Source organism: Chiloscyllium plagiosum, chromosome 31 (genome assembly GCF_004010195.1).
Source record: "Chiloscyllium plagiosum isolate BGI_BamShark_2017 chromosome 31, ASM401019v2, whole genome shotgun sequence".
NCBI classification, from domain to species: Eukaryota; Metazoa; Chordata; class Chondrichthyes; order Orectolobiformes; family Hemiscylliidae; genus Chiloscyllium; species Chiloscyllium plagiosum.
In genome coordinates this window covers 39,545,702-39,573,525 of record NC_057740.1, presented here as the reverse complement: position 1 = coordinate 39,573,525, position 27,824 = coordinate 39,545,702, and the positions used below count along the sequence as shown (strand labels likewise).

The window sequence follows — 27,824 nt, the reverse complement described above, 5'->3', positions numbered from 1 at the left end:
TTTTAAATATAATTAAAGTGCGGAGGAACATTTCCCGGGACGTGCCAAGCGCTATGCGAATGCAATGTCCGCTCTCCGCAGCCGATTCTTTCTCGTCCCTTCCCCTCGCCCCCGGGGGGGGGGGCGGGGGAGGTTCTGACTGACTGCCCCTCGCTGAGTGTTTGATATTTTGAGCGGGTTCTGTGAGGAAACTCTCACCTTTCTTCACTTTCAGGTACATCTCCTGGTCCTCCATCTTCAATCCGCCCCATCCCCAGGAAGTGCGCACCCATCCTCCCTCCCCCTCCAGGAAACCAAGGCCCTCAACAATAGTTCCGCCTTCTCCCCCTGCCCCCAGACAAAGCAATCCCTTCAACTTTCCCTTTTTTGATTCATTTAAGCTTCATTCTAATTCCTCGTCTATTTTTTGACGAAGGTTTTCCTTTCGACTACTTCTTCTTGTGTGGCAAAATCAAATTAAAATCAAGACTCATTCCCTTGGTCATTTAAAACAATGCCATGATGTGGAGATAATAGTGTTGCACTTGGATGCACAGAGTTAAAAATCACACCACACCAGGTCCAGCAGGTTTATTTGGAAATGAAAATAAAACTTGTTCAGCTATAATCTGGTGTGGTGTGATTTTTAAATTTAAAACGAAGGACTGGAGAACTGAAACGTACAGAAGCAAAAATTGCTGAAGAAACTTAGCAGCTTGGGCAAATAGAGCCAATTTCCAATAAGGTTGAAATAAAACAAAGGGCTGGGAATGGTGGAGATCTGAAACACACAAAAACAGAAAGTGCTGGAGAAACTCAGCAGGTTCTGGAACAGTTTCTTCCCCGCTGTTCTCAGACTTCTGAATGGGCCTCTCAAATTCCAAATCTAACGTTGGTCTTGCTTTCTGTGCACCCTCTTTGCAATTGTAATGTTGTATTTCTCGCTCTGATCTATCATCCTTGTGCACTTTGTATGATATGATCTGCACGCAAAACAAAACTTTTCACTGTACCTAAGTACATGTAACAATAATAAATCAGATCAAATCAGGTCTGGCAAATAAAAAAACAATTTCTTTTGAAATTAAAACAAAACAAAGGACTGCAGATGCTGGAGATTTGAAACACACAAACAGAAATTGCTGGAGAAACCCATCAAGTCCCTTCCTCAGATGTCACCAGACCTGCAGAGTTTCTCCAGGAATTTCTGCTTTTACTTGTTTCTTCAGTGCCTTCCTATCAAAACTCTCTCGCATATTTGGTGCTGCCAAATCTCAAGGATTGCCCTGGCATTTCCAGGACTTCCACTATTAATTTCCAGGACACATCTAAGTAAAGTATGGTTGAGATGTTTGAAGAAATTGTGAGAGTTATGGAGATGTTTTACTATTTATATGTATTAAAAGTGTTCCAGCCTAGGAAGAAATAGGATTTACACTCACTATCAATCATCATTCAAACAAGAGATGGAGGGTCTGTTTGTTTTGTGATTGGCCTGTGGGGGACACCAGGACCTGCCAAAGAAGGTGTTTGATGTTAGGCCAGCCATGACCTCACTGAATGGTGGAACAGACTTGAGGAGCTGAATGGCCTACGTTTGTTCCTATTGCTGAAATGGACATGTAAGGCGACTGATGATGGAGAAGTGGGGGAAGTAGGCAGCAATGGAAAGTCAGAGGATTACAGCTCCGAGAGCAACAACCTGCAAGGAAAAATCTGCCAGTGCAACCCCTTCACATGTGAGAATCTGTACATCGAGTGTGGATTAGCCATTCAATCACATGGAGCATCACATCCAGACATGAACCTGGTTCCTGTTGTCCACAGGTCGCTATGCGGTACCAGGTCAAAGTTACACCATTCATTTGCATTTACATAGCAACCTCCACTGAAACAAATCCTTCCCAAAGTCCTTTGCAGAGGGACAATCAACATGAAATATTAAACAAAGGACAGGTGATGAGGGAGGACCAAAGTGTTCATCAATGAGGTGGATTTTAAGAAAGGATTTGAAAAAATGGATGAAAGAAATTGTAGAGGATGGGACACATACAGCTCAAAGCATGGCCTGGAAGGAAGGGTAGGAAGCATGTGCAAGAAGCTAGAGTCCGGGAAATGGTGCAATGTGCTTAGGGGCTGAGTGGCCTGAGTTTCTGCAGTGTTGGAGGATGTTGTGTCAATCAAAGGGCAATCCCTTGGTGGAGAAATTCCAGAACAAAGAGATGCAATCTTAAAATTAGATCTATGCCACTCAGGGGGTGAGCTCTGGAACAGGAATCTGAAAAGTAGCAAGTTAGTCAAGCAGTAAACCAGGGATGGTGGCTTTGTTATAGTGTTATTTAACCCATAGTCCAGAACCTCAGGATAATGGTAGGTGGTGAAATTTGAATTCAAAAACAGCTCATCTAGTACTGACCATCAAACCACTGTCATTTAAAAACCCATTGGATGGGCTTTGAGGGAGGAAATCTGCTATTATTACAGGTTCTGGCCTGGGCATGACTGAAAACTGACAGCAATGTTGTTGACTCTGAACTGTCTCCAGGGAAATTAGGGATGGGCAATAAATGCTGGCCCAGTCTGCCATGTCCACAACCTATGGACTTTAAAAAGGCTGTGGATGCTTTAGGTTAATTGGAAACTTCACGAACGAGATCAGTAGATTTTTGTTGAGGAAGGGGAAGTGGGTTAATGGGCTTTGAAGAACCCAGTGGACATGCCTGATGGTAGGGCAAACCTGGGGGAGTGAATCAAGGTGGGGTATGTCGCAGGAACAGGAGTTGACTAGACTTCTCCTGTTCCTGTCTTTGGAATGTCCAGTTAAGAGAGATGGCACATGTGAGAATGCAAAGTGCACTGCTTTCCACCTCTTCTGGGTTTGTGAGGTGTTAAACAGCTTCAGTTTGAGCTTGTGGTTTCTCGCCACTTCTCAGTAAATGAAAGTATGTTTATGAATTTGAGCAAGGATTGAATTGTGACAGCTGCCGTGGGGAGTAGCATTCTGACACATTCCTCTCCACACTCACACACAAGCTCCTGCCAAATTTGCCAAAGATCCTAGGAGGGTTCAGATTAAATCCATCTGATTAACTCAGCCTTGGTAGAGTCATAGAATTATACAGCACGGAAACACACCCTTCGGTCCAACTCATCCGTGCCAACTAAACTGAATTTGTCCCAATCACCAGCGTTTGGCCCATATCCCTCTAAACCCTTCCTATTCGTGTACCCATCCAGATGTCTTTTACATGTGGTAATTGTACCAGCCTCCACTTCCTCTGGCAACTCGTTCCAAACACACGCCACCCTCTGTTGAAAAAGTCATCCCTCAGGTCCTGTTTAAATCTCATCTTAAACCTATGCCCAACTCTGGGAAAAAGACCTTGGCTGTTCACCCTATCCATGCTCCACGTGATTTTACAAACCTCCATAAGGTCACCCCTCAGCCTCCAACGCTCTGGGGAAAACAGCCGCAGCCTATCCAGCTTCTTCCTAGAGCTCAAACCCCCCAACCCTGGCAATATAGCTAATCCCCTATGAGCGGCATTAAACAACCTGTCAAAGTTCCCACTCCACCAATGATACCTGCCACATTGGTGTGAATGTCACATGAGGACAAAATTGCAGTTGATCGTGATGCCTTACCCGGTCAAGCAGCCCACTGCTAATCACTGCCTCGGCTTCTGTAAGTAAACAATGATCATTTACTGATGCATTGGTGGAAATTCAGACAACTGCAGAAACGGTTTCACACAAGGTGATTCAGCCCCTTCAATTGGTTTCTATGCATGCCAGGAAGGATCATGGGGGGATGGGAAGCTGTCCGTCAGGGGGAGTTAGCACCTTTGTTCAGAAAAGTGACAAACAGGAGGGAGGGTCCACTCTGCTCAAGCTGCTGCTCTACGCTTCCCCCCTCCCTCCCTAAACCATGTGACCTCAAAACATCTAAAATGAAATAACGGCTTGTTTTAATGATACAGCGTTCAGAATGTCCTGCTAGGGTGATTGAATGAGCACTCTGTTTGAATAGGTCTCAGGTTTCAACTGAATATTAATGACACCAACTGGCAGTTCTTGTGCAAGAGCAGGGTGCCAGGCTGTTAACTTGCTGTCTCTAATTCACTGAGATATATTTACAGTCTTCATTTCTTTTCTGTTCCTTATTTTTTCTCTCTGCACTTCTCACCCCCTCTCCTGACATTGTGTTAACTCATGCAGGGGCGTACTTCTAGGTCAGAAACATAGGCTTGTAGATCATAACTGAAGCCCTTCTGTGCTTCCTGACACCACTGACTGCCTAGTGCAGCTATTCTGATTAGATGTCCTCCACCAACTCTTCCCGAAAATCCTGTGAATTTTCTCCGATTCGAATATTTCTCTTTTGAAAGTTAATAAAGCACCTGCTTCCATCTTTTCAGACAGTGCATTGCAGCTCATAACATAATAACTCGTTGTGTCCTCATAGTGCCTTTGGTTCTATCAGCTAGCTCAGAGGAAATTAACAAGGACAAGGATTTAACCTTCCTGTGTTGCTTCTGAGGCTACGCTGCACAAACTTGGACATTTCCCATGGCCAGGAAAACAAGCCACTAACATCACCCTCACTCACCCCTAACCCCCAGCCACAACAGCGCATCCTCATTATCTTGTGACTGCACCATATACTATAATATAGTTCCCCATCACTCACTTCTAGCCTTTCATAATCAGCACCAGGGCTGTTTTTAAAGATGTCCAGATCGCATTAGACTCACAGTCTGAGGCTTTCATCATTTCATAAAGTAAACAACTGGAAACTAGGTCAGATTCCTCGTAGCTCCTCCACTCCCCGGCAGAACCTGGGGGGGTGGGGGTGGACAGTTTGTTTTTTTCTTATTTTGCAGCCTCCTGTTTCAGTTGAAGCTTTGCAATCTGCTCTGACACTTGAAATAAATACAATTATCCTCGCTTAGTTTGAATTCCAGGGTCACCATCACCCATATAGAGCCAAATGTATCTTAATATACAAAATTAAATTCTGCTGCTTTGGCCACAATCAGCAGTGGATGTGCAAATTGTGCTCAGAATTATCTTATTTGTCACAGAGTCACAGGGATGCACAGCATGGAAACAGACCCTTCGATCTGACTTATCCATGCCGACCAGATATCCTAACCTAATCTCGTCCCATTTGCCAGCACTTGGCCCATATCCCTCTAAAGACTTCCTATTCACATACCCATCCAGATGTCTTTTAAATGTTGTAATTGAACCAACCTCCATCAGTTCCTCTGGCAGCTCATTCCGTACACACACCACTCTCTGGTGTGTGTGAGAAAGTTGCCCCCTAGGTCCCTTTTAAATCTTTCCTCTCTCACTCTAAACCTATACTCTCTAGCTCTAGACTCCTCCTCCCCAGGGAAAAGACTTACCCTAACCTCATGATTTTATAAAACTCTATAAGGTCACACCTCAGCCTCCAATGCTCTAGGGAATACACCCCCAGACTATTGTTTAGTATTGCTAAGTAAATAAATTCTGTGTGCTGGAAGATAAATTGCTGGGAATCCCACTCCACCTCCAACTCATTGACTGGCACAGCAGTGTCAATAATTATTTTGTTTTATATATTAATTCCTTTCGACTGTGGATGTTGCTGGTGTGTCAGGCATGTGTTGGCTATCCCAAACTGTCCCTAGTGGATGGAATGAGAAGCAGTCTCAGAGCTATATAAAGTAGAGGGAGGTGATGCTGTTACTCTGGATGAGTAATTCAGCAACTCAGGTTAATGCTTTGGGGACAGGGGTTCGAATCCTATTATGGCACATGGTTAAATTTAATTCAGTAAAGAGCTGTTGAAAAGTTATAATAATTCCCCTCATTCAGAGGTGATGGCCTAGTGGCATAATTGCTGTATTGTTATTCCAGAAACCCGGTTAATGTTCTGGGCACCCAGGTTCAAAACCTGCCACAGCAGATGGTAGAATTTTAATTCAACAACAAAAAAATGGAATTAAGAGTCTGATGATGAATGTGAAACCATTGTTGACAGTTGGGAAAAAAAAAATCTGGTCCCTTAAGGAAAGGAAACTGTCTGGTCTGGCCTATGTATGACTCCAGACCCACAGCAATGTGGTTGACACTGAACTGCCCTCGAGGTATGGGCAATAAATGCTTGCCTCGTTAGTGACACCTTCATCCCATGAATGAATAAAAATATGTAACCATTGTTATGAAAACCCATCTAGTTCAATAGTGCTTTTTAGGGAAGGGAAGGAAATCTGCCATCCTTACCTGGTCTGGCCCATATGTGACTCTAGACAGTTGGGGAGGTGGTGGAGCAGTGGTAACTGGACAATTGACCGTGAGGCTTTGGCCAAAGTTCTGAAGCCTGTGTTTTAACTCATATTGAATCTTGTTCCCCTAACACCTCACTCACTGACTGACCCACAACTGGCTCCAAGTAAAGCACCATCTTATTCTTAAAGTGCTCACCCTCATTTTATAAAGTTCTCTAACCCTGTAATCTCCTCCAGCCTTACAACCCTCTGAGATATCTGTGCTGCTCAAATTTTGGTCACTTGATCCTATCTTACTTTAAACACTTCACCATTTCCCCCTAACACCGTTCCTCACTCTACTCCTTTAAGGTGCTCTTTAAAACAGGGTTCTCTGACTGAGCTATCGGACACCTGACTCAATAACTCTTTATATGATTCAGTGCCACATTTTGTTTCCAAATGCCACTGTGAAGCATATTGGGATATTACATTGAAGGTGTAAGTGACTGTTGTATTAATTAACTAGTTGGGTTTTCACCATCCCAGAATCTCCCAGATTTTCTTTAAAATGAGAGCCAATGCTCAAAATGCCATGACGGTATCTGAATTTACGTTCTTCTGAATTATTCATCCAGGCCTCTTTCTTGCTCACCCACTAACTGCTGCACTATCCTGCCTGCTGAGATCTGTTAACTCAGCACAGAGCGCATGGGACTTAAACCTGGGCCTCCCTCCTCTCCCTGCATCTGTTCCATTAACCTAAGGTGCCATTGATTTCTGTAATTTCTCTTGAAGTTGTCTTCTTGCATTATTAATGAGGGTGATATCTGATCTCTTTTCCTGTGAGGGATTTAATGGCCTATTGTTGGGCTATGAACAGCAGCAGTTTAATATGATGCTCAAACATTGCTTCCCACGAATTACGCATTACAAGTTCCACTAATGTTGTGTGAGGGATACCATGCACCTCCATCAATGCAGCAATCAGCAAAGACAGGAAATGCCACAGTGACAAAAAGCAAACCTTCAAGAATTCTCTGCCTTTGCCTCATTGTTAAATTCTGTTTCTGCTTCTTCCAATTTGGAACTTACGATGATATGCCTGAGTCTTTGAACAAAAGTGAGAGCAGGTTTGTTTCCTGGAATCCCCTCCCTAATGGCATTGTGGGTATACCTACAGCACATGCAGTGGTTCAAGAAGGCAGCTCACCCCCACCTTCTCAAGGGACAACTAGGGATGGGCAATAAATGCTGGCCCAGTGAGTGACATCTATGTCCCATGAGAGAATTTTTAAACGTCACAGAACCACAAAATTCTGATAGTGCAGAAGGAGGTCATAAAGCCCATTGTGTCCGAGTTAGCTTTCTGATTGAGAGACTGACAATCTCACATTTTCTCCCTGTACATTATGTTTTCAAATGACCATCAAATTGCCTTTGGTCTGAACCTGTCTCCATCGCTCACTTAGGCAGTGCATTTCAGACCCCAACTACTTACCATGTTAAAAAGATTTTCCTCATTTCACTTTAACTTGTTTTATTAATTACTTTAAACCTGTGCCTTCTCATCCTCAATGCTTTCATGAGCAGGAACATTTTCCATTTGTTATCGCTGTCCAGGCAGGTTATGATTTTTAACACTTCAATCAGATTTTCTCTCAGCTTGCTCTTCTCCAAGAACAGACCCGCTTTTCCAATCTATCTTCACTGAAATTCCTCATCCCTGGGATCTGTCTTGTAAACCTATTCTGTACTTTTTCCAATGCCTTCATGTCCTTCCACAACTCTTTGAGAAGTACTCCAGCTGAGGGAAATCTAATGTCCTTTCTAATACTTAATTTAATATTCAATTCACTTTGGAAGCCAACCCAACTCAAAGCCAATCATCAACCTTCTAGATTCCCTTACTCTGTAGACCTCTATACATAAACTCCAAGAGCTAACTTTCCATTGTCTTTCTTTCCTTAATGAAGGAATTAATGACACCATCAGCAACAAGGCCCAAGGTCTTTCTGTGGGTTAATGCTTAGTCAGAGAGTCATAGAGATGTACAGCATGGAAACAGACCCTTCGGTCCACCCGTCCATGCCGACCAGATATCCCAACCCAATCTAGTCCCACCTGCCAGCACCCAGCCCATATCCCTCCAAACCCTTCCTATTCATATACCCATCCAAATGCCTCTTAAATGTTGCAATTGTACCAGCCTCCACCACTTCCTCTGGCAGCTCATTCCATACCCGAACCACCCTCTGTGAGAAAAAGTTGCCCCTTGGGTCTCTTTTATATCTATCCCCTCTCACCCTAAACTTATGCCCTCTAATTCTGGACTCCCCGATCCCAGGGAAAAGACTTTGTCTATTAAATATAACCACCTTCTCAGCAGGGAATTGAACCCTAGTCTCCCACATAGCAGGCAGGGATACTAACCACTATACTACCAAGGACTAGACAGTTCAACTTTGCCTGCTGGTTTAATGAACAGATGGAGGAAATAAAGGATGGACAAATGGATGAATGGATGATTGATTTATTAGAATTATAATAAGACTTTATTGTCAGGTGTAGTCAAGTAAAGGGATACACGAGTTCAGTGAAAAGTTTACAATGTCACCATTCATGGCGTCATCTTAGGTATAAGGTACCCAGATACAAAATTTTAGGTGAAGAGTCGAAAAATAAAGAAACATAAAAGTTCAACATTACAGTAGTAAATAAGAAATAAAAAGTTCCAAATTGCAGGCCTTCTTCAGCCTTGGGCCTGCAGTGGTTCCACACTGGGCTTTTCCTATGAGTGCTTGATATCCCTCGATCTCTCCATCCCTGCGTCTCCGCGCTGCTGTCTTGCCACTGGCCGCCAGAGTTCTGCTCCAGGCCCCCCCAGCTGTTTGAACAATTCCACCAATTGCCAGAGTTCTGCCCAGCCACACCAACCACTTCATGGTTGACTGGCAAAGTCCCGGCTCTGGGTCCCCAGCTGCTACCATCCGAGCTCCCTCCAGAAGGCGAGTAGAGAGAGAGAAAAATAACTAAAAATAACTAACAAAAATAAAGAAAAAAGTAGGAAAATAAGAAATAAAAGCAGTTGGAGCACACAAGCTGTGGCTCAGGAGCCCTACTCCACTGCCATATTGCAATGCATAACTGCTGAGATCATAGTTACGCTCACTATGGCAATATATGCCTAACTTTGATGATAGTTCAAATAAAACATCTAATAAAGGTGCTTATGGTAGTGTCCCTATCTCAGATCCATGTGGCCTAGGTTCAAGTCTCATCTGCTCCAGAGATTAAATATTGCTGAACATGTTAGTGAGGAAAATATCAATAAAATAAATAATTAAAGTTCATAATTTAACTATAGGCAATAAATGACATAAGGTAATAAGAGATTGCACAATTATGAGGGTGACTGAACCTGAAACATTAACTCTGATTTCTCTCCACAGTTGCTGCCACACCTGCTGAGCTTTTCCAGCAACTTCTGTTTTTGTTTCTGATTTCCAGCATTCGCAGTTCTTTCGGTTTTTATTTGCATGTGTTTTTATTAAAAGGATCAGAAATATTGGTGGCTGATCAGAAATATAGATTGATGCCAACAGCATGCGTTCAATTCCTGCACCAGTTGAAATCACTTTGAAGAACTCTCCTTCTCAATCTTCCTCCTTCCCTGAGGCATGGTAACCCTCAGGTTAAACTACCACCTTTAATAGAGAATGATACTGTAGTGACCTTACCTTTGATTATAACTGATTGCAAAATCCAGGTCTCCTAAATTTACAGAATTTGCACCTTGCATTTTGTCTGTGGATCAAATGCTATCCTACTGAGTTCATTAAATTCTCAATCATTGAAATACTATTTACAAATTTCATAAAGTACGGATTTGGGCTGTGTTACAGTCTATCCATTCAATATCTAAAGGCTCAGGCACATAATTCTTTGAAATTTGCATCACAGGTAGCTAAAAAGGTGTTTAACATGCTTGCCTTCATTGCTCAGACTTTTAAGTATAGGAGTTGGGAGGTTGAAGTTATATAGGATGTTGATGAGACCTCTTCTGGAGAACTGTGTCCAGTTCTGGTCACTCTATTGTTAAACTGAAGAGGGTTCAGAAAATATTTACCAGGATGTTCCTGGGAATGGAGGGTTTGAGTTATAAAAATAGGCTGGATAGGATAGGACGTTTTTCACTGGAGTATCGGAGGTTGAGGGGTGACCTTACAAAGGGTTATAAGATCATTAGGGGCATAGATAAGGTGAATAGCAAAGATCATTTCCCTAAAGTGGGGGAGTTCAAAATCAGTGGGCATATTTTTAAGGTGCAAGGAGAAAGATTTAAAAAGGACATGAGGGGCAACATTTTTTACACAGGGAGTGGTTCGTGTATGGAATGATCTGCCAGAGGAAATAAGGATGCAGATACAGTAGCAATGTTGAAAATGAAAGGTTTTTAGGGATATGGGCTAAATGCAGGCAAGTGGAACTAGTTTGGGTAGAGAACATGGTTGGAACGGACTGGTTGGATTGGGTTTGTTTCCATGCTGTATGACTCTATTCAAACACCAGATCCTCAGACTCATTTCCATCCTCTGTCCATTTTTGGATCAGGCAGAAACCTGACAGCTGTGAAATGAAATGCAACATCAATGAAACTAATGGCTAGAGATGCTCATTTATTGAACTGGGAATAAATTCTTGATTGATGCAGCGAGTCGAGGATCACTGTCACTTTGGGCATTAGGAACATTGTCTACAATTCATTCCAAGGAGCTAGCATAAATTGCCCAGTTCTGAAGAAGGGTCAGTTGACCTGAAACGTTAGCTCTGATTTCTCTCCAGATACTGCCAGACCTGCTGAACTTCTCCAGCAATTTCTATTTTTGTTTCTGATTTACAGCATATGCAGTTCTTTCGGTTTTCAGAAATTGCTCATCTTTTGTTACCCTTGAGAAAGTGTTATAGAGTCAACTTCTTCAATTGCTTCTGACTTTGGAATAAAAGACAGAAAGGAGCTCCAGGATTTTGAAGCAGTGACAGTAAAGGAACGGTGATGCATTTCCAAATCAGGAAGGGGCATAACTTGAAAGTGATGGTTTCATATGTACCTGCTGCTGTCATCCATCCAGCTGGTGGGGCTTGTGGATTTAGAAGGTGCTGTAGAGAAATCTTTGCTGCAGGATATCATTTACTGAGCATACACGCTGCACCCAGTGCTCAAGGTCATTGTGAGACTCTTGGCTCTGTGCTCCATTGGGAAATTCTAGGCAGAAAGAATTTAATTTCTACAACACCTTTCACATCCTCAGGATGTCCCAAAGCCAATGAAGTGCTTTTTGAAGTACAGCTAATTTTGTAACATAGGGGATACAGCAGCCAAGTTGTGCGCAGATAGTTCCCAAACAGCAAAGCAATCATGATCGAGTATTAGAGATGTTAATACATATTGTTTAGGACACCAGAGTTAACTCCTTTGCTCTTCTTTGAAATAGTAACATAAGATTTTTATTTTCCACCTATCCGAAAGGGCAGATAGGTACTTGACTTAATAATTCATTCAATTACACTTGGCAGTATAGAACATAGAACAATAAAGCGCAGAACAGGCCCTTCGGCCCTCAATGTTGTCCTGACCTGTGAACTATTCTCAGCTCGTCCCCCTACACTATCCCATCATCATCCATGTACTTATCCAAGGATTGTTTAAATCTCCCTAATGTGGCTGTGTTAACTACATTGGCAGGTAGGGCATTCCATGCCCTTACCACTCTCTGAGTAAAGAACCTGCCTCTGACATCAGTCTTAAATCTATCACCCGTTAATCTGTAGTTATGCCCCCTTGTACAAGCTGACGTCATCATCCTAGGAAAAAGACTTTCACTTCTACCCTATCTAATCCTCTGATCATCTTGTATGTCTCTATCAAATCACCTCTTAGCTTTCTTCTTTCCAATGAGAACAGACCCAAGTCTCTCTGCCTTTCCTCATAAGACCTTCCCTCCAGACCAGGCAACATTCTGGTAAATCTCTTCTGCACCTTTTCCAATACTTCCACATCCTTCCCGAAATATGGTGACCAGAACTGTACACAATATTCCAAGTGTGGCCGCACTAGCATTTTGTATAATTGCAGTATAATATTGCGGCTCCAGAACTCAATCCCTCTACAAATGAACCTAACACACCGTATGCCTTCTTAACAGCACTATCAACCTGGCAACTTTCAGGCATCTATGTACATGGACTCCAAGATCCCTCTGCACATCTACACTACCAAGAATCTTTCCATTGACCCAGTACTCTGCCTTCCTGTTATTCTTCCCAAAGTGTATCACCTCACATTTAGCTGCATTGAACTCCATTTGCCACCTCTCAGCCCAATTCTGCAATTTATCCAAGTCCCCCTGCAACCTGTAACATTCTTCAAACCTGTCCACTACTCCACCGACTTTAGTGTCATCTGCAAATTTACTAATCCATTCGCCTACGCCTGCGCCTAAGTCAGTGGTCCCAAAACAGTAACCGGACTCCAAGCTGAATATTTTCCATCAACCACCACTCACTGCCTTCTTTCAGAAAGCCAGTTTCTAATCCAAACTGCTAAATCTCCCTCAATCCCATGCCTCTGCATTTTTTCCAACAGCCTACCATGTGGAACCTTATCAAAGGATTAACTGAGGTTCATGTATACCATGTCAACTGCCCTACCCTCATCTACATGCTTGGTCATCTTCTCAAAAAACTCAATGAGGTTTGTGAGACACGACCTGCCCTTGATGAAACCATGTTGACTATCTGAAATCAAATTGTTGTTTACTAGATGATTATAAATCTCATCTCTTATAATCCTTTCCAAAACCTTTCCTACAATAGAAGTAAGGCTCACTGGTCTATAATTACCTGGGTCATCTCTACTGCCCTTCTTGAACAAGGGTTGAAAAATGTGTTGCTAGAAAAGTGCAGCAGGTCAGGCAGCTTCCAAGGAACAGGAGAATCGATGTTTCGGGCTTCTTGAACAAAGGCACAACATTTGTAACCTCCAATCCTCTGGTACTAAACCTGTAGACAATGGTGACTCAAATATCGAAGCCAAAGGCTAAGCTATCTCCTCCCTAGCTTCCCAGAGAATCCGCAGATAAATCCCATCCGATCCGGGGGCTTGTGTACTTTCTCTTCTTCTAGAATTGGTAATACCTGTTCATAACTAACCTCGATCCTTTCTAACCTAATATCTCATACCTCATTCTTCTCCTCTACAATATTCTCCTCTTCCTGAGTGAAAACCGATGAGAAATGTTCGTTTAGCACCTCTCCGATCTCCACAGGGTCCACATTCAACTTCCCATTTCTGTCTTTGACTGGCCCTATTCCTACCCTAGTCAGCTTATAGACTATTGAAATCTTTGAAATGGGTCTTGAACCCATAACGTCCTGACTCAGGATCAAGGGAGTGCTACACAATGAGTCATAGCTGACAAGGGAAAGATGCCATGCTGAGAACAGGACATGACTCCTGGATACTTAGAAAATAATTGTCTGATTGGGCAGAGTCAACGTAGACTTATGAGGGGAAACCTTGTTTGACAAACTTGATTTTTTTTTTAAGGATGTCACGAGCAGAGTCTGATAAAGGGGAATAATTGGATATGGTGCTATTTGGATTTTTAGAAGGTTCCTAGCAAAATCCTACAAAAAGAGATTAGCAATCAAACTTCGAGTGCATGGAATTGGGGATAGTATACAAGCAAGGAGTGAGGATTGGTTAACAGGCAGAGTGCAGAAAGTAGAAGTAGAGGGGTCATTCTTAAGTTAGCAGGATGTGACCAGTGAGATACTACAAAGATCAATACTTACACCCCAGAAGTTCACAATCTATTTTAATGATTTGAACATAATAATTTCAAATTTGTAGATGGTGGGAATGAATTGTGAGCAGAATGTAAAGAGGGCTTGGGGGATTTTGACAGGCTGTAAGTGGGCAAGACTATGGCAGATGAAATAGTGTGGTTAAGTGTGAGGTTATCCACATTGGTAGGAGGAGATAGAGAACATTTGTTGAATGGTGAGAGATTGGAAAAGTGTTTGTATCTAAAGGAAGCTGGGTGTCCTCAATCATAAGTCACTGAAAGTTACATGTAGGTGCAACAAGCAATTTGAAAGGCAGACATCATGTTAGTCTTCAGAGCAACAAGAGTTAAGTACAAGAGCAAAGAAGTCTTGATACAACTACTTAGAAGTCTAGTGAGACTGCAGTGTTTTGTGCAGTTCCTGTCCCCTTGCCTAAGGAAGAATATACTTGTCATAGAGACATGCAACAGAGATTCCTGGGATAGTAGGACTGACCACTGAGGAGATCTCATGGACATTTACAAAATTCTGAAAGTGATAGACAGAGTCAATGCAGAAAGACAGTTTCCCTGTCTATAGGGTCTAGAACCATAGGGCACAGTCTCAACCAAAGAGCAAGCCATTTAGGACCAAGATGAGGAGGAACTTCTTCAAAGAGAAGTGAATCTTTTGAATTCCCTACTCCAGAAGGCTATGGAAGTCCAGTCATTAATTTGAAGACAGAGAAAGAAATCTAGTTACAAATGATGTCCATGGATTTGGGACGAGCATGGTAATATGGTATTGATTAGTTGTGATCTAGAACGGTGGTGCAGGTTTGAGGGGCGGAATGGTCTGTTCTTATGTTCTCTGATTCCAATGAACAGGAAAGTGATAAGATAACCTTCAGGGCCAAAGATAGAGCAAAAGAAAGTTAACATGGCTGAATCCAACATGTACGCTGCTTGGAAATGCACTTGATGGGATAGAACAGATAAACCAACAGGAATGTCTGCACAAGCTCAGAAGAATGCAAGGCAGAAAGGCACAAGGATTGTGCTGAAAGTGGTGATTGATAGCTGAATATCAGGGTCTTCAGAGATTGTGGCTAGGAAAGTTTGCAAGGTTACAATGAATAAGCAGGGGAGTGAGACTAATTGATAGCTCTTCCATATGGCAGGATGAGATGAATGGCCTCATCCTGCACTGTAAAAGTTATTGATACTGGATGCATTTAAGAAACAGCCTGTACTTCAATGGAGAGATGGTAGAATTGTAATACCAGGCTGGTGGAGGTGAAATGTGCTCATGGGCCTTTGGCATTGATATAAAGCTTTGATAGCAGCAAAATATATTTAATTCACAGTGGCCTTTCTCCACAAGAGTGAAGGACGGATTCAATCTCTCCAGAAACAAGCAAAATGCGGTGCCAAACCACTGTCGCCAGGTTTAACTTACTGTCTGCCAGAGAAGCACTGTGGAGCTGGCCTCCATCCAGTTCCCATTTATCTTTCAGGATGACTCCTTCACAAACTATGAACCACGGTCTTGTTCCCCAGATCCTTCTTGCCCACCACTTCCAGACCCCATCTTTCTGTTATTCATCCAGACCCCCTCCCCTTGATATCTAACCAGAGTACAAAAATACCAAGTGTTGGTAAAACTGTACAAGGCATTAGTTAGTGTCGAGAGTGTGTTACTAGAAAAGCACAGGAGAGGCAGCATCCAAGGAGCAGAAGAATCGATGTGAACCATCGATTCTTCTGCTCCTCAGATGCTGCCTGATCTGCTGTGCTTTTCCAGCAACACACTCTCGACTCTGATCTCTGGCATCTGCAGTCCTCACTCTCTCCTAAGGCATTAGTTAGACCACAACAGAATTATTAACAAGTTTGGTCCCCTGGTCTTAAGCAAAATATACTGGCATTGGAGGAAGTTCAAAAATTGATCCTGGGTATGGAGGGATTATCTTACAAGGAGAGGTTCTATCTATACTCATTGGTATTTAGAAAAATGAGAGGTGACTTTATTGAAACATACAATGTTGCATTCTTGTTTGCTCGAGATGCTCATTATTGGTTTGACTTCCTTTATTCCACAATTATTGATGTGTCAAGCCAAAAACATACTGACATAACTTTCCCTATTTGTTGCCATCATTTTACTGTCGAGCCTGATGTTTTCACCTGAATTACATTCATTCCAATGGTTACCCGAGGAAAAGACAGCATCTCTGCTTTGCCTTTAAGGTATATTAGGGTGAGGTGGATGCTTCGTGGTACAGAACTGAATGCTGCTGAAATAAAGGACATGTTGTCGAAGCTTTTCATCTTGCACTCATCAGGAAATTTTGCAAAATATCAATTCAAAGGAAAAAAAAATTTAAACTGTTTGAGAGTACAATGATTGATAGAGGTGTTGCATATCAGAGTTCATTTGCCAACCAAATAGTATTATCTTCTTGTGCAGGATGACTTTCCCGTTATTAGTAAATATTTTGAAGTGACCAATTCAGATGTGAAAACCCCTGCAGTATGTGGAACTTGAACCCGTACCTTCTGCCACTGTGCCACAAAGGACCCGCCCTTGTATTTGTATTCTTGCAAAATGCCCTGATGAATGCAAGGAGAAAAGCTTTGTCAAAACATATCTTGTGGAATTCTCTGCCACAGAGAGCAGCTGATGCCAAAACATTTAATGTTTTCAAAAAGGAGATAGATATAGTTCTTAGGGCCAAAGAGATCAAAGGGTATAGGGAGAAAGTTGGATCAGAGTTCGATGATAAACCATGACCATACAGAATGGCACAGCTGGCTTGAAGGGCCAAATGGCCTACTCCAGCTCCTATTTTCTATATTTCTCATTGCACAAGTAATCAACGACTGAAATTCACATGCATGAATACAAGTATTGTGATTGCTATAGCACCATAAGGTACAGGAGCACAATTTGGCCATTTGGCCCATCAAGGGTCTAGTCTGCCACTCAATCACGATGTTCATATTTCTGAACTCCATTCTCTTGTCTTCTCCCCGTAACCTATGATCCCTGTCCTGATCAAGACCTATCTCTGTCTTCAATACATTCAACGATTTGGCCGTCACAGTCTTCTGCGGCTATGAGTCCCACAGAATCACTACCCTCTAGCAGAAGCAATTCCTCATCTCAGTTCTAAAGGGTCATCTCTTCACTCTGAGGCTGTGCCCTCAGGTTCTAGTCTATCCAACCAGTGGAAATATCTTCTCCATGCCCACTCTATCCATGTCTTTCAGTATTCTGCAAGCTTCAATCAGATCACCCCTCATCCTTCTCAACTCCAATGAGTACAGAGGCAGAGACCACAACCGCTCCTCATATGGTCCTTCATCCCTGGGATCAATCTCATAAACCTCCTCTGGACCCCTCCAATGTCAGCACATCATTCCTTAGATACAGGGTCCCAAACTGCTCACAATATTCCAAATGCAGTCTGACCAGAACCTTATACAGCCTTGGCAGTACATCTCTGCTCTTGTATTCTAGACTGATAGTGACTATTTCTCCTTTTAAAATTTACTAAGTGAGAAAGCTATTAACTCCATCTGGACTTCCAAATAGACACGTGACTAGTGGCTAATTTGTTTAACAAAGGTATTATTGGAAATTAGTTTGGACAGTTTCACCCCAAATGCGAACAAATGATTCTGGCACCAAATACTGCTCTAAAAGCGTCAGAATGTTGGCTGCTACGGCAAACAAACCTGCTGCCTTAACACTACTGATCGATTTTGTTCCTGACATTTTGCAAGGTCCTCTGTTAAGTTACTCCATTTTGAATAAGAAATGGAAAGAGAGAAAAAAAATCATTCAAAACTTTCACATGAGGCTGCCTCTAATGGAGTGGGTCTTGCACTCAAATCCAGGAGCACTTGTTGCTGAAAAGAGTGCAAAAAGTTAAATTCAGCGGCATTTAAATTATGTGCCCTGACTTACTCAAGGTTTTGCTGAAATGCAATGGTTTAAAAATCATTTAACATAATCTATACGTGACAATAAGCCTTTTGTGTCAACATCCCTTCCATATGGGAGGCTGGACATTGAGTGTCAGTGGACTATTCAGCAATTGGGGCATCACATCAAAGGAGAAAGTGAGGACTGCAGATGCTGGAGATCAGAGCTAAAAATGTGTTGCTGGAAAAGCGCAGGTCAGGCAGCATCCAAGGAGCAGGAGAATTGATGTCTTCAGAAGGGCTCATGCCCGAAACGTCGATTCTCCTGCTCCTTGGATGCTGCCTGACCTGCTGCACAGCATCACATCAAAGGTCATATTTTGCATGTTTTGAACCAGGAGCTGCAGATGATTATTAACCTTGCTCCGTCCATCTTAGGTGATTCAAGGCAAATTGTGGTCACCCAAATGTTTCGAGATGAGTATGTGCTAGATTAAGATGCATGTAACTATTAACGTCAACAAGTATGGCGCTGGCAAAACACAGATCAGGCAGCATCTGAGGAGCAGCAGAGCTGACATTTCGTCGACTCTCTGGCTCCTCGGATGTTGCCTGACCTGCTTTCCAGAGCCACACTTTTTGACTCTGACTCTTTAGCATCTGCAGTCCTCACTTTCTCTCAGTAGTTATTAATGTGCCAATCAGCCAGCAACGTCCCCCCTACTCTAAACTGATAATGCCCCAAATAAGAACAGACATTCTATAAGCCCAAAAGAGTTTAATACAATATGTACAGTGGCATTCAAAAGTGTGGTAATGGTGTTGTGGCTCGCCTATTCCCAGTCAGTACATGCCTCCAAAGATCAGGTGAACTCAGTAGGTCAATGATTTCCGCCCCTTGAGCATCCTGCGCAGTATCACCTCGATGCCACCCCGGGTACTGATACGCTTCTTCCAGCCGTGAGTCCGTATCCTCTTGATGACCTTTGGTTGGTACTCAGTGCCACGTTTCTTCGTCCGGACCTGCCCCTTGCTCCAAGGGAAAAGCCGGGAGCTCAAGCCACCAGCCTCCAGCTGGCTCACCGATGGACTCAGGGTCAAGAGGCCACTGGGCCGTGACAGGAGGGTGCTGCAGAACTTATACAGACTGGAGCTCGATGGTACAACAGGGGCCAAGAACGGTACTGGCCCCCACCTGGAGGAAGCAGCAAAGACGACAGAGGTTACATGAGTGAGCCTCAATGCAAATATTCCAGTCTTAACTAAACATATGCCCAGAGTCTTTTCTCTCATTCTTTTAATGCCATACTAATGAACTACTTTGGCTATGTATGTTGATAAACAGTTGGCCAGGAAATAGAGTAAGAGAACTTAAGTTAGAGAAAAGAGAAAGAGACTGCAGAGATCAGTCTCCATCTGCAAATCATACACTTCTCCCCACATCATACTGTGATAAATGTTATTGTGAATTCTATATCTATAATGAAAGTTATGTAAACTTAAGTGTCATAGAGATGTACTGAACGAAACCGACCCTTAAGTCCAGCCTGTCCATGCAGACTAGCTATCATAAATTAATCTAGTCTCATTTGTTAGCATTTAATCCATATCCCTTTAAACCCTTCATATTCATATACCCATTCAGATGCCTTTTAAATGTTGTAATTGTACCAGCCTCCATCACTTCCTCTAGCAGCTCGATCCATACACGCACCACCCTCTTGTCCCTCAGGTCCCTTTTAAATCTTTCCCCTCTCATCTAAGCCTATGCCTTCTAGGTTTGGACTCCCCTACCCTGGGAAAAAGACCTTGACTATTCACCCCAACCATCCATGATTTTATAAACCTCTATAAGGTCACCCCCTTTAGCTTGTGACACTCCAGGGAAAATAGCCCCAACCAATTCAGCCTCTCCCTATAAGTCAAACCCTCCAACCCTGGCAACATCCTTGTAAATCTTTTCTGAACCCTTTCAAGTTTAACAAAATCTTTCCTACAGCATGTCACACTAAAATTAGACTCTCTCTCCAGTAGGGTTGCTGTATGATGTTATCAGGCAGTATCCGCTTTGGACCACCAAAGGCATTTATTATGCTATAATCTGTACTAAATGTGTGCAGATGTCAGATTTTTAATACGTATAAAACTATCTTGCTTTAACAGAGGCCCACATTTTGTTCAAGTGTGTTGTCAGTCTATTCTTACCTTTTTTTTTATTAAGGGTGTGTAGGGACCATTAAAACAATAGTGGAACAATACCATGTATAACAGTCTTACAAATCTTGCTGCTCTAGATTGTGGTAGCAGACCAATGCTACTGATTAATTTCGATATGAGACATGGTGAAGGGTGAGGGTGTGGTAAGAATACATAGAGAAACTGTTTCCATGGATGTAGCCAGAGGATTTAACATAGTCAGCAAAAGAGCCAAATCACATCAGGAGACAAAGATGTTTCCACTGGTAGGGGAGACTAGAACCTACCAGAACTTAGGGCGGCACGGTGGCTCAGTGGTTAGCATTGCTGCCTCACAACACCAGGGACACGGGTTCAATTCCAGCCTCGGGCGACTGTCTGCGTGGAGTTTACACATTCTCCCCGTGTTTGTGTGGGCTTCCTCCCACACTTCAAAGATGTGCAGGCCAGCTGATTGCCCATAGTGTTCGGTGCATTAGTCGGAGGGAAATGGTACTGGGTCGGTTACTCTTCGGAGGGTCGGTGTGGACTTGTTGGGCCAAAAGGGCCTGTTTTCACACTGTAGGGAATCTAATCTAATCTTACAACTACTACTAATCCAATGGAGAATTCAGGATAAACCTTTTTACCCAAAAGACAACATGGCAGTTACTGAAGGTGAAAAGTATATATGCATTTATGAAGCTAGATAAGTACCTGAAGGAGAAAATAATACGTTTATCGACAAAAACAAAATCACAAGACATGGACATCACTGGCCAAGCCAGCACTTATTGTCCATCCCTAACTGCCCTTGAGCAAGTGGTGTTGGCACCTTCTTGAATCGGTGTAGTCCATGTAGTATTACTCATCCTGCTGTTAGGTTTACTTTATGGATGATATATGGAACGGTGCGAGAAAGCTTGTGGAGCATCAACAGCATGCAACAGTTGGGCCAAATGGCCTATTCTCGTAAGATGGCGGTGGAGTAGGGCTTATGAGCCCAAGGCATATCTGCTCTTCTTTCCATTTCTTCGGCGAATGGTCCCAGCGCGGTCCCGTGGCCTTCGGCGAATGGTCCCAGCGCGGTCCCGTGGCTTTCGGCGAATGGTCCCAGCGCGGTCCCGTGGCCTTCGGCGAATGGTCCCAGCGCGGTCCTACGGCCGTCGGCGAATGGTCCCAGCGCGGTCCTACGGCCGTCAGCGAATGGTCCCAGCGCGGTCCCATGGCCGTCGGCGAATGGTCCCATGGCTGTCGGCGAATGGTCCCAACGCGGTCCTATGGCCGTCGGCGAATGGTCCCAGTGCGGTCCCGTAGCCATCCTAGTGCCTACTCATGGCTGCTGTGGCAGAGGTAAGTCGGGGTTCCCGGGTGGTATCTGCATCCAGACTCATGGAAAGGTGCATTTGAACCCAGTACTAGAACCTGCAGTATTGGCGAGATGGGCCCGAAGCAGACTCATGACAGCAGCACAGTCAGGTTTGGGCTGGTGCGGTACTCAGCAGCATCTGCGTGGGCGGGATCCAGACAGTGTTCATGGCAAGGACATCGATGGAGTCAAGATGACGCCAAAGAGTGACAACTTCTGTCTCAGAGGCAGTGACAGCACAGCAAAGGGGACTCATGCCTGGCCACTAGGCAAAGCACTTCACAACGAGGGCTGGAAAGGTGAACACTTTTTCTTTATTCTCCTGCCTGCATATTCTATGTTTTGGTTTATTCTTCTGTGTTTTAACATGGCGCTGGAGAGTGACAACATTATACAACACTTTCACTGTATTTTCTAACAAAATACATGTGACAATGAATAAAACAAACCAAATAAATAAATCAAATATTCCAGTCCTGCAAATACTGCAGGATTCCACATCTTAAGCTTTCTTTTAAGAAAAGCAATTTCATTCTCTAGCAGCCTTCCTCTTTTGTCTATCTTTCCTCTCTTGGATAATGGCATTTTCTTTGCCAAGAGGCTTTCTAATTGAAAAATTGCATAGTTTGGCCCATTCATCGATGCGTGGGCAACATAAGAACTAGCTTGGCTACATGCCGAGTTCAACTCCAGAAAAATGGAACAAGACTGTCTCTCACTCTCTCCTGCCAGCTGGAAAGACTTAATTCCATTTGGATACAGTCAGCAGTCTAATTTATTTTTTGATTGCAAGCCCATAGAGCGATCTCACTCAGAGAGACCAAGGGAACAGTGAAACAGGTACAATCCGTCTATTGCTGACTCCTAATTTCATTGCTGCCAGGGTCTGCAGAGTACAAAACACAGTTAACATTTCACAGTGACTTTTCACAAAAGGTTTCTGTTTCTCTCTCCATGCATGCTGTTTGAGTTGTTTAGTATTTTCAGCACTTGCTGTTTTTCATATTTCTAACTCCTGCTGTATTTGATTCCATTTTGTTTTTGGAATTTTCTGTAAAAATTTTACTTGCCCATATTCACCACCACCCCCACCTCCATCACCCAAAATGCACATCAAGCATTACTCCAGAATGTCCCACCAACTTTACTTTACTAAAACGGTTATATCTGGTCTTATTTAATGTCATGTTTTACCAATTTAAATGCCTTAGCATTTATGTATAATGGAAACCTTGTTTTTGAATTATACAGCAGCTCCCAATGGTGATTGTTGTGGGGGGGGGGAATGATGCTTTCGGCCAGCTATAACAGACAATTATTAATGTTTTTATGCTTGGGAGGGATAAGCAGCTGTTATAAAATGGTTGTAGTACAGAAGAAGGCCATTTGATTTATCTGTAAGAGCAACTCAACTCATTTCCCCTCACCTCTCTTCCCTGTATTGTTTCTTTTCAGATAATTACTCAACTTTCTTTCAAAAATCACAACCGAAGGTGCCTTCACAATTGAGTAAGGCAGTGCATAAATCTTCTAAACACTCAACGTGTTTTAAAAAAAAAACAGATTTATCTTCATGTCACAATTACTTCTTACACCAATGCCTTCTGGTTCTTGACTCTTCTGCTAAGAGAGATATTTTCTCCGTACCTCCTTTGGTCCAAGTGAACATACAGCATGATAAGTTTACATCGAAAGTTTCCTTTGTAAATGTGAAATTTATAAAAGCATGATACAAAAAGCGGGGGATAAACGTAAGATGGAAACCAAATGGCATCCGTTCTCTCTCTTTCCCTCGCTATCTATCCTATTAACCGCCAATTTAATTTCTGCTTAGCAGTTTATCAACATTGTTTACCAAATGTGTTCATCATGACAGCATTAAAAATAATAGAGACAGGACGTAATTTTTGTTCAAAGAAATTTGAAGTATTTACCTTAAAATATTTTTTATTACCAGCCCTTTCAGAGACCTCTAGGGTTAATAAATACCAGCATAAGTGAGTTTGGACACATGGTACTGTTCCTGTCAGACCCCACGAGAGAAAAGCTGACCTCTGCATGATTCTGTGCTCGATGGATGTGGTGGGATGGGTTCAGAAAACGGGTAGTGGCCCATCAGGGGCTGCTTAACCCAACTTTGTTTGTTTAAAAAGAGTGTGAAGTGAATAGTCAAGTATTCAGAATGCTGGGATTTCCAAGAGAGGCAAGAAGTACAAAAAGTAAGGAAATTACAATGAACCTTTAATAAAGTGATTCAGCTGCAACTAGCGTTGCTTCCAGTTTTTGGTACCATGACTTACGAACAGTGGGAAGACTTTCAAAAGATTCATATGTGTAGTTCCAGGGATGAGGGAATTCAGTTGCCTGAATAACTTACAAACATACGAGTTAGGAGCAGGAATACACCATTTGGCCCCTCAAGCCTAATCCATCATTCAATGAGGTCATGGCTGATCTGATGGTGGCCTCAACTTTATATTCCCACCTGCTTCCAAAAACTTTGACTCCTTTGTTGCTCAAGGAATTATCTACAAGAAAGTAGTCTTAAAATCATTTGAGGCTCGGTGATGGCCTAGTGGTATTATTTTGACTTTTAATCCAGAGACCGGGTAATGCCTTGGGGACCTGGGCTCAAATCCGGTCATGGCAGATGGTGGAATTTGAATTCAATAACAATCTAAAAGTAAGAGACTAATGATGACCATGAAACCATTGTCAGGAAAAACCTATCCGGGTTCACTATTCTTCAGAGAAGAAAATCTGCCAACCTTACTCGTTTTGGCCTATATGTGACTTCAGACCCACAGTAATGTGGTTGACTTTCAACTGCCCTCTGGGCAATTAGGGATGGCAATATATGCTGGCCCAGACAGTGACAACCATATGAATAGAAAAAAACCCACCATCAAACTGGCACTTTACAGCCTTCTGGACTTAATATCGAGTTTAACACCTTTAAAATGTGAATCAATTCTTTGAGCTATAGAATGAGGCTGAATAGGCTGGGGCTGTTTTCCCTGTATCATCAGAGGCTGAGAGGTGACCTTATGGAGGTTTATAAAATAATGAGGGGTATGGATAAGGTATATAAAGGTCTCTTCCCTGAGGGTAAGGGGAGTCTAGAACTAGAGGGCATTGGTTTAGGATGAGAGGAGAAAGATTTAAAAGGGACCTAAAGGGCAACCTTTTCACACAGAGGGTGGTGCATGGAGGAACAAGCTGCCAGAGGAAGTGGTGGAGGCTGGTACAATTATAACATTGAAAAGACATGACCTGGAGGTGCTAGTATTGGACTGGGGTGGACAAAGTTGGACTCAAGGAGAAAGTGAGGACTGTAGATGCTGGATATCAGAGTCAAGAGTGTGGTGCTGGAAAAGCATAGCTGGTCAGGCAGCATCCGACCAGCCGGAGAATCGACATTTCAAGCACAAGCCAGGCATCAGGAAGTTGGACTACAGCCTGGTGTTGTGTGAATTTTAATATGTAAAAGGCATCTGGATGGGTATATGAATAGGAAGGGTTTAGAGGGATATGGGCCAAGTGCTGGCAAATGGGACTTGATTAGGTTAGGATATTTGGTTGGAGGCTGGTACACCACAGCAAGCCAGGCAGCATCAGGAGGTGGAGAAATGGACATTTTTGGTAGAACCCTCTTTCAGGACTGAGGGTGGATGTAAGGGGAGCTACTGACAAAGGGGGTGGGATGGGGTGGGGAAGCAGGGTGGTGAGGTGCAGACAGGCAAAGACAGTAGAGGATACAAACCTCGTTGGTTGATGGGAGGAATGAATCCAGGTGGCTGAGAGGAATGGAAGACCTATCCCCACCTCTCCACCCTTCCCCCACCAATCCCTTTATCTGCAGCTCCCCTTACACCCACCCCCAGTCCTAAAGAAGGGTTACACCCAAAATGTCAACTTCTCCACCTCCTGATGCCGCCTGGCTTGCCACATTTTCCCAGCCTCCTGTTTGTCTACATTGAATGCCAGCATCTGCAGCTTTTTTGTCTCTAACCTCGGATATCAAGTCGAGTTGGACCGAAGGTTGTTTCCGTGCTGTATATCTCTACAACCCCATGACCACCCCTCCCCCAGTTACTGTCCTTTCAAGTCTGGCAGTTTCACATTCCCATCACTTCATGTAAATTTCACTGCAACACCCGCTACCCACCTCACCCCAAACTGTAGAACAGGGGTGACACAGTGGCTCAGTAGTTAGCACTGCTGCCTCACAGCACCAGGGTCCCAGGTTCGATTCCTGCCTCAGGAACTATCTGTGTGGAGTTTGCACATTCTCCCCGTGTCAGCGTGGGTTTCCTCCGGGTGCTCCTGTTTCCACCGACAATCCAAAGATGTGCAGGTTAGGGTGAATTGGCCATGCTAAATTGCTCATAGTGTCAGGTGCATTAGTCAGAGGGAAATGGGTCTGGGTGGGTTACTCTTCGGAGGGTCGGTGTGGAGTGGTTGGGCATCTAACCAACTGCTGTCCCCTCCGACACTTCAGAGGCTCTGATGAAGAGACATCTAGAGTAGAAACATTAGCTCTCCCTCTCCGTGGATGCTGCCTGACCCAGTGAGATCTCCAGCATTGATTACTTTCAGTCCAGATCCCAGCATCTGCAGAGATTTGAACTCAATAATGTTAAGTCCTGAAGGCTGTAAAGTGCCTGGTTTGATGGCGGTGGGTTTTTTGTTTTATATTTGTATGGGTGCCACTGTCTGGGTCAGTATTTATTGCCCATCCCTAACTGCCCAGAGGCTGGTTTAGAGTTAACCACATTGCTGTGGGTCTGCAGTCACATCCTTTCTCATTTACAGCATCCACGGTTCTGTCACTGAGGTGGGCACAACGTATAAACATTTTCACCGTATTTTTCACGTGAAGGAACGCACGACAACAAATCTATCCTCTACTCCGCTCCCCGGGTACCTGCAGCCCCGCACCACCGCCCTCACGAAGCTCATCGCCGCACTCGATGCTCAGGCTCCGCTTTGAGGCCTACGTGCCCACCCACCAACATACCAACGTTTTATTGGTCCACGGATTACCCAATAACAGGTTACTTTGCGGGATGGGCTACTGCGCACACGTGGACGCTAAGCATTCTGGGGGTTGTAGTTCAGTGGTGCGCAAACCTTGTTCAAACACAGAATCATAGAGTCTCTGCAGTGTGGAAACAGACCATTCGACCCAACTAGTCCACACTGACCCACCGAAGAGTAACCCACTCAGACTCGTTGTTCAAACACAGAATCTTAAAATCCCTGCAGTGTGGAAACAGGCCATTCGGCCCAACTAGTCCACACTGACCCTTCAAAGAGAAATGCACCCAGACTCATTCCCCTATCTTATCACTCTACATTTCTCCTGGCTAATGCACCTAGCCTACGCATCTCTGAACACAATGTGTAATTTAGCATGGCCAATTCACCAAACCTGCACATCTTTGAACTGTGGGAGGAAACTGGAACACCCAGAGAAATTCTACACAGACAATGGGAGAATATCCAAACTACACACAGGTTCCAGCCCAAGACTGGAATCGAACCTCAGTCCCTGGTGCAGTGAGGCAATCATGCTAACCACTGAGTCACCGTGCTGCAAAAATAGCTGGAGGAACTCTGCAAATCTGGCAGCATCCGTGCAGAGAAAGCAGAACCTCAGTTCTGAAGAAGATTCATTGGCAAATCAGGGCAGGACTCATACACCTAATGGTAAGGTCCTAGGGAATGTTACTGACCAAAGAGAATTTGGAGTGCAAGTTCATAGCTCCTTGAAAGTGAAGTTTCACCTTGATAGGATAGTGAAGAAAACGTGTAGTATGCTTTCCTTTATTGTTTAGAGCATTGAGTACGAGAGTTGGCAGGTCATGTTGTGGCTGTACAGGACATTGTTTTGGCCACTTTTGGAATATTGTGTACAATTCTGGTCTCCCTCTATCAGCAGGATGTGAAACTTGAAAGGGTTCAGAAAAGATTCACAAGGATGTTGCCAGGGTTGGAGTTTTGAGCTAATGGGAGAGGCTGAATAGGCTGGGTCTGTTTTCCCTGGAGCGTCGGAGGATGGGGGTGACATTATAGAGATTTATAAAATCATGAGGGGCATGGATAGAGTAAGTAGACAAGGCTCTTTCCTTGGGTTGGGAGAATCCAGAACAAGACGGCATTGGTTTAGGGTGAGAGGGGAAAGATTTAAAAGGGACCTAAGGGGTAACTTTTTCACGCAAAGGGTGGTTGGTGTATGGAATGAGTAGCCAGAGGAAATGTTGGAGGCTGGTACAATGACAA

At 43.5% G+C, this 27,824-nt stretch overlaps 2 protein-coding genes across 5 annotated transcripts in view; both read right to left on the bottom strand.

The window, feature by feature from the left end:
- The window catches only part of borcs8 (BLOC-1 related complex subunit 8), a 25,801-nt gene extending 25,529 nt beyond the window's left edge, over positions 1-272 (bottom strand). For all 4 annotated transcript variants that reach the window (XM_043721447.1, XM_043721450.1, XM_043721448.1 and 1 more), the window contains exon 1: positions 199-272. In XM_043721447.1, coding sequence (XP_043577382.1) covers positions 199-235 — 37 coding nt within the window. In that variant the 5' untranslated portion in view covers positions 236-272. The remainder of the gene's footprint in view (positions 1-198) is intronic.
- Positions 273-18,758: 18,486 nt separating this feature from the next.
- mrpl34 (mitochondrial ribosomal protein L34) lies at positions 18,759-26,571 on the bottom strand. The gene is made up of 2 exons (XM_043721446.1): positions 26,467-26,571; positions 18,759-19,190 (listed from the first exon to the last, which is right to left on the bottom strand). Exons 1-2 carry the CDS (start codon positions 26,499-26,501, stop codon positions 18,869-18,871), a joined length of 357 nt encoding a protein of 118 aa, XP_043577381.1. The 5' UTR covers positions 26,502-26,571; the 3' UTR covers positions 18,759-18,868.
- Positions 26,572-27,824: the final 1,253 nt, after the last annotated feature.

Bases quoted from the DNA above. Each gene is read 5' to 3' on its own strand.
- mrpl34 (XM_043721446.1), bottom strand. From the start codon at position 26,501: ATGAGCTTCGTGAGGGCGGTGGTGCGGGGCTGCAG. The intron at 19,191-26,466 runs GTACCCGGGGAG...TGCTTCCTCCAG, and splicing joins GCGGTGGTGCGGGGCTGCAG to GTGGGGGCCAGTACCGTTCT.